Raw genomic sequence first — 9,913 nt, forward strand, 5'->3', positions numbered from 1 at the left:
ATGTTTGGTGGGAAGGGGATAAGGAGTGAATTGCAGGCTGCCTTTAGTAGCAAAGTGTTATTCACTTCAGTAGTCTTATAAAAACATCACTATATTTAAATGACAGCAGACTGCTTGGCAACCACTACAGTTCAGTGTAGGACACGAGTGTATCTCAATGTATTCATGGGCAGCAGAACAAAAAAGGCTGTATCCTACAGCATGGATTCCAAATCTAGTGAAAAGCAAATCACGTACGCGTAAGGCATTTCTGTTAGCTTTGAAGGAGAAAATGGAAATGTTTACTCAATTTAGAAAGAGGGAGCATGGGAAAATCCTGCAATCTGAACACACTGTCATTGCTATCCTTCCACATAGCATCACTGGTCTCCATGCCTTTGCACTGGATGTTCCCCATCCTTGGATACACTTGCTGCTCACTTCCATATTGCAAATCCCTAATTTCCTTCAAGGTTTATTTCTAGTTCTGTCTTCTACATGAAGCCCTTCCTGACTTTCCTAAGTGCTAGTTCCTTCTTCTCTTACCCTCAAACCTGGTTGTTTCCATTCTATATCTATTTTGTATGTTGCCTCTTTTAAATAGACTGGAATCACCTTCAAGGCAAGGTCTGTTTTCAGTTTTACCTTTTGGGTCCTCCACAGCCTCCAAGACACACAGAGTGATGGCTGGGAGATTGCTTCATTCTTTACATAATAGCAAAGTACAGAATACTCCATTTTGTTTGCAGAGTCAGAGTCCACAAAAGATGTTGGGAAATGTAATATTGAACACATGGCTAAACCAGGCTCCTCAGAGCACTGTTCAGCATGTATGTGATCCCGGAGTGCTCCTCTCTGACCTAATGGTCATTGAAAAGGTAAAGGTTTATACAACCAAATAGCCACCCACTAAACTTTGCATCTCGGCTGAAAGAAAACTTTGGTGTTTCATTTCTGAGGTACAACTTTCAAAAGCTAGATATAGCTGGTAAAGCTAGATATAGCTGGTAAAAACTGGTCAACCAGCGTTCTTGGACTCTTCTGAGGATTTGATCCTGAACACTGGTTATAACCTCAACAATGAGACAATTCTAATGAAATCGATCTAATTTGGTGATGCTTATACACATGTACACCAGCAACTCACCATGAAAAGAGCAGCCCAGAGTCAAGACTGGGAGTGTCCTGAGGGCAGGGGCCACCTTTGGCTTTTCTTTGTCTCCCCAGAGCTTAGCACAGAGCTCACACCTAATAAATGCTTTTTGACTGGATGACAGTAAGGTTGACTCTTCTTGAAAATACTAATGCTTCAAAATTCCCATAAAACAAACTTTAGCTGATGAAAAGCTTCACCATGTATAAAATCTGCCTCTGTCCCTGTCACCTTCTCTGTCTCTGTCCCTATGTCCCTCTCTGTCTCTGTTTCTTACTTTGTCTCTCACTCTTCTCTGTCTCTCTATAGCTGCCTCTTTAGTATAACTGAGTCCCAGCCTTAGGAGTCATTGAGCTATGAGTGGCTGTTTGACCCTTCCCAGATTCTCATCCCCCAGATTATGGGGCTGTTCATCTCTGTTCCTTACACTTCTGATTCTCTCCTCTTCTAATCACTAAGCACCCTGGTAAACAAAGCCACCATCTCTTGGACATCACCTTCTTAGCTAGCTTTTAATTTTCCACTGCTTCCTATATGTTAGGAAGTTTTCTACCTTCAAGAGTAGCAGTGTTGAAATTAGAGCCTGAACTAAGTCTTCCAGTATTTTGGACAAGCCCCCACAATCTCTAGAGATTTTTTCAGCTTCTTTCAGGCAGAAGGATTTGACACAGTTTAGCCCCAAATAACAATTGTAGTAGGCACTGAAATTTCTGAGCAACTGGCAACCTTCTCCTCTCATGCCCTGGTGAAATTGCAGACAAAGGTGAAGGGAACTCTAAGCCTGAGCATTTCTACTACATAGCCCTCTATCTCAATCTTCCCCTTTAGAAGAGAGATCCAGAAGCAAGGTGAGATTTGGATGGGAGACTGACTCATGATCTTTAAAAGCATATTTATGAGCACTGTCCTTTCCAGGTGACTGGATATTTTGGAGAAATATCACTAGCCTCTTACATTTCTAATAAAGGCTTATTTTTTAAATCTTTGTCATTTCACATGAATTGAAAAGAATATTTGTTGTCATTACAAAAGATAGTTCCTATGAAATCTATTCCATCATGTAGGAATTCTATTTGAGTTTCAATTTCATCCTAAGAAGTTGGCAATCATAAAAGCTAGCGTGCTAGCATTGGAGTCCAGAAGATCTGTGTTCAAATCCTACTCCTGCTACTGCGTAGCTATAAGCAAGGTAATTAAACTGTCCATGTCTTAGTTTACACATCTGTAAAATGGGGGGATTAATAGCTTTCATTTGAAAACTATAAGGTAATTCAAAGTGTACACTATTTACCTCTCCTCTATTTTTCTAAATCAGCTAGATCATATTCAAGTCTCTATTTTTACCCATAGGTGGCACCAACAATTTCTAAATATATATCTAGAAATCAAGCTGTTCAGTTAGTATAGAGGAAAAGAGGGGGCTACTTATTATTCTGATATCTCCAGACTGGGTATCAGTTCAGTGAGTGAGCCAACCATCACTTAGGTTAGCACGAACTGCCCTGGAGTTATCTGAAGTCTAATGTCACTGTGATATCAGAAGTTCATTAGTACAATTTTCTTTGATGGGAAGGGTGACAAAGGTCAGGGACAGAATCTTCAGCTGATGGAACTCTTCCCTGAAGGTCAAACAATCCTTCCAGGTTGTCCTTAACTCTGGCCTGGTTTTCAGGAGTTATTTTCCACTAGATGTTAAGTCATTTTCAGAGAGGAATTTTATTACCTGGCTTTCTTTTGCATCTTTTCTGAGGGTGCTATTGATTGGTTGTTTCCACCTCAGGATGCTCATGGATTACTCCAAGACAAGCACCCTTCTTTATGGCTCTTTGAGGTTTCTGGGCTAACAGCACTGATATCATAAAAAAACCTTCTGCCAGAATGATCCAGAAATCACTGGAGTTTCACCAGGTGTTGTAAACCTCCTTCTTCCCCTCTCCCTCCCCCAAATATGACACACATTATACTTTGGAGAAAGAAAGAAAAAAGTGTTCTCTGCTTTTTAAATCTGTGAAGTGGTGGTTTCTGAGGCTTTATTTTTATTCTCTCACATCCTTGAAGCTTTGGCTAAGCACCTTTTTGAATGCAGCTATGGCTGATCATGGAAGCAGCATGGAGCAGGAAGGTTTGAGTTTGAATTCTGCCTCAGCCTTTTACTGGGTGATGGTAGACCGGTGAAATAACCACTTGGAGCCTCCGTGTCCTTGCTATAAAATGGGGAGAGTGTGAGCATCTTTTTCACAGGGCTGTTCTAAGAACCAAACGTGAAAGCACTGGCTAATGAAAGCATGTTAATGAAAGAAGCCATACTCATGTCTTTCAACAAGTGGAACACTTTGAACATAAATGCTGGGTGTGACCTCTGGGACCCTGCCACCATGGGAGTGGGTGCTCCCAAGAATTTTGGTAGGATGTAGAGATTTCCCAGAGGATTATGTCAGCCAGGCAATCAACCAGCACTTAGTAAGAGCCAGGAATTGTAACAAGTGCTGGACTGTCTCCAGAGAAGTACACTGTGAGAAAAGGAGCTGGATTTGGAACAAAACCTTTGCTTTTTACTAGTGGTGTTCCCTGGGACAAGGCAATTGAGCTCTACCCTCCTGGATTTGTTTCTTCCTCCTCTCTAATATGGGAATAGAGGAAGAGGATAAATGGCAAGGCTCTCTAACGTTTGCTTTGTTTTGAGCTTTAAATCCATGATCTCTGAGCTCCTGTATTGGTCTGGAGTTGTTCTCTGCTTGGCACCTTGGGTGCTGCTGACTGCTTGGTATCTCCCTGCTCCCTGTCATGGTAATAGCCAGGGGGCTACTATGATGTCATACTATGGTGCTCTATGGAATTCAAGGAACAGGGGCAGTCCCAGTAGGGTGGCCTCACTCCTACCAGGCAGCATTAAAGAGCCCTTTTACGAAAATTCCTCGAGATTTCAAAAGGACATAATTGTAAAAAAAAAAGTTATATCAAATATACAAATGTATGTACAAGAAACATATGTATAAACTATGCAATGTTGCAAAGCTTCCTCTAGTGTTTTTTTGCTTTTGTTTTTTGTTTTTGAACTTTTCCTGGCTATTGCAGAAGCATTCGACCCTGTTACTTGTGATATAGCCAGAGAAGCCTTTAGATCTGGAGTCAGCCTGGGCTTCAATCCTGCTTCTGTCATGCACTAGCTGTGTGACCTTGGGTAAGTCATTTACCTCCTTGCACCTCATTTCCTCATCTCTAAAATGAGGTATTTGGACTAGATGAACTTCAAGGCCTTTTTCCAGCTCTCATTTCAGGATCCTATGACCTGTTTGTCTAGTCTAAATCACTGTAGCCAAATGCAGAGGCGGTGCCTTCCGGAGGGTGTGTCGGGGCACACCCTCTTCACCTCAAGGTGAGCCCTGCAGGAGGAAACATCAAGCTGCTGCCCCCGGCTCTGGGCAATTCGCACAACGTCCTCAAAAATGTCAGTTGGGGAACAAAACAAGTTGGCTGGTGCTGTTGAGTCTGGGATTTTGTGCTTGGGCCGTCAAAAAGCCTGGCAAATTCCGGGAGCTGTAAATCACTAGGGATTTCAACTTCCCTTGAATCCTGGGTGGAACAGTAAACATTTAGAACTCCTGTCTCAGCCTCCCAAATTGTGGGTTCATAAACCCTTGTGCCTCCTGAAGGTCGGAACCCCTTGGAGCTATATCCAGTCCCTAACTTGCTGCCTTGATTTATTGGACAGCTGGGGTCTTTCTCACCGCTCCCAACCACCCCTGACTCATTCGCTCCTCTCCCGGCCCACCCCCTTGCTAATCCCACAATCTGAAGACAGGTCTTGACATCTCTCCTCCTCGAGAAATAAGGACGGCCTAGGACATGTCGAGGCATCTCCCTTTTACCTCCCAATGAGCACGAAGGAGCCAAATTTCCCACCCCCTAACCATAGAGACTTCGAGGCAGGTCTGGGCATCGCTCTCCTCCCTATGACTGGCTTCAAGGCTGAACCTTGCTCTATTCCCCGCCCCCCCCCCCTTCCCGCCCCGCTTTCCTTTGGCGGGGGGAAGACTAGGTGTGGTGTCAGCCTCTCCCTTCCCAGGCAAGAGCGAGGATCGTCGGCTGGCATTATCCTCAGGCCAGCTGCAGTCAGGGAAGGGACTGGGAAGCTGTGCCCACCCTAGCTCAGCCTAATGAAGTGCGGGAGCTGGGGGCTTTAGGCTCAGCACCTCTTCATCTGCCACAGCCTGGCCGACCTTCTTCTCGCCAAACAGCTGCTTTGGGGCAGGGGGAAGTAGGGGGAAGCAGGGCGAAGCAGGGGGGAGGGGAAAGGGAAGACATGGGAGACACCGCTGAGAAACAGCTGGGCCTCCGCCTCGCCACTTAATCTCTATTGAGAACCAATCAGAAATGGGGGATACTTTTCAGCCAATGAGACCCTGGTGGCTGACAGGGCCTTGGCGGCAGCCAATGACAAGGTAACTGGGGGCTGCGGGGAGAGGAGGATTGCGCCCCCGGACCAATGGGCCCCGAGTTTGAGAGAGGAGGTAATTTGAGCGCCAGGGTGGGTGTGTTCAGTGAAAGCTTCCTACTTCTATCCCCCGCCCCCTCTTCTCGTCCCCCACCCTCCCAGCTGCCGCCCCTACTGAGCATGCCCATCTCTCTCTCCTTCCTCCTGCTAGGCTCATGGAACAGTTCCGATGGGCTCGGCTAGGTTGGCCGGGTTTTCCACACAACCTAGAAGGAAGGTCTGGAGGGAGGGATCCAGGATCCAGAAGGACCCAGGCACCCCAAGTTCTGCAGTAGGTCCCGGCTGGAAAGGACAGGTCGAGGCCCCGTGGGCGACCCCCAAGGACCAAGGAACCAGTGTCAGCCGCAGAGATCCCGCCTTGGTTGGCCGGCATCCGGGTCCTCTGCTCGCTTACTCCCACTGTGGTCCGGCAAGAGTCAGGGGATACGGGCCGGCAGAGGTGGACGGGTTTGGGACCCAGCAATATATGTGCTTTCGGTTCGCGGCCATCCCCCATTGGGCTACTCCCTCCGCCCCGCCCCCCATTTCCATCCCCAAGCATTCTTCCTCCCTATTGCAAAATCAGAAAACTCAGGGTCCCAGGCTAATGCCTGGAACCTGACTTAGGGCTGCAAGCACAGTTTGTCTAGCTTCCTAAGGGGAACGGGAAAGGAGGAGCAGAGCACGCGCGAGCTTGAAGTCTGGGGAGCACCTCTCAAGATAAACGGGCATCGCTAAGCTGGCACCCACCATGAACTGGCGCCTCTATCCTCCAATGAGGAATGAAAACAAAAATACTGGCCCTACCTCGCCCGCAGGCATTTCTGGCCCAACCTCACTTTACAGTGGAGGAAACTGAGGCCGAGGGAGGCAAACTGACTCCCACCTTAAAAAGCATCAGAAGAGATATTTGAATCCCAGTCCTCCGGTCTTCGTTCTTGTGCCACGCCGTCCTCTGCACTCTCTCAAGTTCCTACCCCATTTTAGGGAAACGGAACGCAGAAAGATGAAAAGACAGGGTAGCAAGTGGCCAAGCCAGGGTCCAAACCCAGGTCCTCCAAATTCCAATTCAACCGTCTGTCCACTGCTGACGGCCTGGCCAAATTCTAAGTTCTTTGCAAACTGTGGCTACGGAATGTATCAAGCAACTCCTATGTGCCAGTTGGGGCTGCAAGATCAGAAAAATGAAACAAGTCAATGCTCTCAGGAAGCTTACGTCCTGGGGAGAGAAAGGGTGTATCTTCCGAAAAGTCGTTACAAAATAAATACCAAAAGAGGACAAAGTAGTATCTGAGAGGGGAAGCGCCGCTAGGAGCTGGGGCATCAAGCTATATGCATCACATGTGGAGTGCCTCCTGCAAAACATGCCCCGCGTCAACACTGTGCCTGGGGAACACAAGCCCAGGGAATGGCACCCGCGCCGTGCCCGAAGAGGGCCGACAGTAGGTCTGTCTGCCCGCCTCCAGACTCGCACCCAGCCTCCTCCCAAAGGGGACCTCCTGGACTCACAATCTAACGATTTTCCCTTGAAGTCATCCCTGCACACAAGTAGGGAGGAGGGTACCCCGGAGCCTGGTTTTCCCACATAAAACTCCCCTCCAGCGCGTCTCCCGGTCACTTATCAGTCATCCCTCCCTCTGCCAGCCCCGGGTTAAGTGGGCATCTGCATGCAGTACCCTTTTCGTGCCCTCTTGCTGGGAGGGCATAAGCGAAAGAGTCCCTATCCTGAAAATGCCCTGCCCACGGCCAGGGCGCTCATCTCTGGCACCCTCTCCGCCCCCATTACAGCCCTGGAGACCCGGTCCCAGCTCCGAGCCCGCTGCTCTCTTAGCTCCGCCCCCTGCCCCGGCCCTCTAGGAAAACCCGGAAAAGCGGAATCCTCCCCCCCACCCCCCCACCCCAGCAGCCTCGCCACGACTCAGCGCCCCCTCACTGGGCATGCTCACTAAGGCAGGGCAGCTTTGGGGCTGTAAGTAGGAAGCTCTAGCACTCCCGGGGCTGCTGGGGAGGGAGGTACGGACCGTGGGGCAGCTGGAGGAAGGAGGCAGGCACCACGGGGACTCATGCACCACGCGCTCGGGGCTGGGGCGCAATTAGCAGCCGCCTCCGCAGCCTGCACCCGTCCCTGCCTCTGCTGCCACCGCCGCCAGTGCCAGAGGCTCTGCCACCCCTCCTCCCAGCGCCGCTGCCTCGGGTGAGGAGCAGCCCCAGCAGCCGCCGCCGCAGCAGCCGCCACCGCAGCAGCAGCAGCAGCAGCAGCCCCGGCCCCGGCCCCAGCCGCAGTCCGTGCCCGGCCGATCAACCCGCTTGTTCGCCAGCCCGGGCATTGTCCCTGCGCCTGCCGCCGCCGGCCGCTTGCTTCCAGTGCCCCAGCCGCCGCCGCCTGAATGCAGGGCACGGAGCCCGAGTGAAGCCTCGCCGGGGTGGGTGACCGCCCCCCACCCGCACCCACCCCCAGCTCTTGGGGGTTCTAGGCTTTCTCTTTGCCCATTCCTTCCTACCCCGCCGGGTACTGGGAGAGGGCACAGGGCAGGAGCCGAGCTAAGCTTTGCGCCGGCCGCTCTCCTTCCCCCTCTGCCCCCACGCCCCCCGGGGGGCCCAGGCCGGAGGGAGGCCGAGAGCGGGAGAGACTCTCGGGGAGGGGGGGGGGGTAAGAAGCCATGCGAGAGTACAAAGTGGTGGTGCTGGGCTCGGGCGGAGTGGGCAAGTCGGCCCTCACCGTGCAGTTCGTGACGGGCTCCTTCATCGAGAAGTACGACCCCACCATCGAGGACTTCTACCGCAAGGAGATCGAGGTGGACTCGTCGCCGTCCGTGCTGGAGATCCTGGACACTGCGGGCACTGAGCAGTTCGCGTCCATGCGGGACCTGTACATCAAGAACGGCCAGGGCTTTATCCTTGTCTACAGCCTGGTCAACCAGCAGAGTTTCCAGGACATCAAGCCCATGCGCGACCAAATCATCCGCGTCAAGAGGTACGAGCGGGTGCCCATGATCCTGGTGGGCAACAAGGTGGACCTGGAGGGCGAGCGCGAGGTCTCCTTCGGGGAGGGCAAGGCCCTGGCTGAGGAGTGGAGCTGCCCCTTTCTCGAGACGTCGGCCAAAAATAAAGCCTCGGTGGACGAGTTGTTCGCGGAGATTGTCCGCCAGATGAACTATGCGGCTCAGCCCAACGGGGACGACCAGTGCTGTTCCTCCTGCGTGATTCTCTGAAAACAAGGGGGAGGGGGGGAGCTTCTTCCTTTGGGCTTGTGCTTTGGTTTGAATTTTTATTGGTTTCTTTTTTTTTTTTAAGAAAAAAGCGAAAGCAAAACACAATACTTATTTCTCAATGTGATTTTTTATTAATTATTATTTTAAGATTGGAAACAACTTTGCATCATACTAGGTGTGTTCCAGGTAGGGGCTCGTGGCTATTTCAACAGCCGCTGCCGGGCCCCAGTGCTCAGAGTCACGGGGGTGGGGTGAGTTGCCTTGTATTTAACATCTGAAACTTGGGTGGAAAAGTGGCGCTTTCCAAGCATGTACATTCCTCTCGTGGATTTCTTTGATAGTTGCCTGTTTCTCCACTTAAAACAGCCGTTAGAGAGCTGTATTGGCAACTTGACACCAGGCAAAAAAAAAAAAGTTTCAGTCTGGGGGGAAGGGATGGGAGCTGGAGGAGGATGGGAGAAAAAAGGGCTTGTCAACAACCACTTTCCAATTGGAAGATTTAAAGTACCTGGACCGGGGAAGGAAGTGCAGGAAAAGCCTGTGAAGAAATGAAAGGAGAGGAAGAGACCCCATTTCCAGGCGTATCTGTGTGTGCTGGAAGTGAGGGTTGGCTGCCTTCTCTGGCAGCCTGGGAGTGCAACCCTGGCACTGATTAGGACTCTGAGGATTTCTATGCAAAGTTGGATTATTGTTACAGTGTATCCAATCTGAAGTATTGCACAACTGAACTGGGACTGTTTACACTGATGCCAATACAGTGTGGAGTGCCAGAAAGTGTCTGCTGATATTTGTGGAAAAAAAAAATCTATTTTGTTTACCTACTGTATCAAATGGGAGTCTGGGGGGAGAGCGGTAGTGTTTTGGTTTTTTATCAGCTGTGAAAAATTACAAATCTGCACATTTTTTCTTTTTTTGGTGGGGTGGTTTGTTTAATTTTGTCTTGTTTGGGTTTAGGGTTTACTTTTGGTTGGCAATAACTGATTTTGATGACCAGATCTTTAAAGTACAGTACAAAGACTTCCTCAAATGTGATTCAGGGGCAACAGCGACCCTGTGTCTAGAGTGCCTTCAAAACTCAGCTGTTCCAGCCGGTGC

The 9,913-nt window shown here is 49.9% G+C and overlaps 1 protein-coding gene across 1 annotated transcript; it reads left to right on the plus strand.

Annotated features, from left to right (window-relative positions):
- The first annotated feature begins 8,117 nt into the window (after positions 1-8,117).
- On the plus strand, positions 8,118-8,923 carry RAP2B (RAP2B, member of RAS oncogene family). The gene has a single exon (XM_043996323.1). It carries the CDS (start codon positions 8,267-8,269, stop codon positions 8,816-8,818), a length of 552 nt encoding a protein of 183 aa, XP_043852258.1. The 5' UTR covers positions 8,118-8,266; the 3' UTR covers positions 8,819-8,923.
- Positions 8,924-9,913: the final 990 nt, after the last annotated feature.

The sequence above is a fragment of the Dromiciops gliroides genome, chromosome 3 (genome assembly GCF_019393635.1).
Source record: "Dromiciops gliroides isolate mDroGli1 chromosome 3, mDroGli1.pri, whole genome shotgun sequence".
NCBI lineage: Eukaryota > Metazoa > Chordata > Mammalia > Microbiotheria > Microbiotheriidae > Dromiciops > Dromiciops gliroides.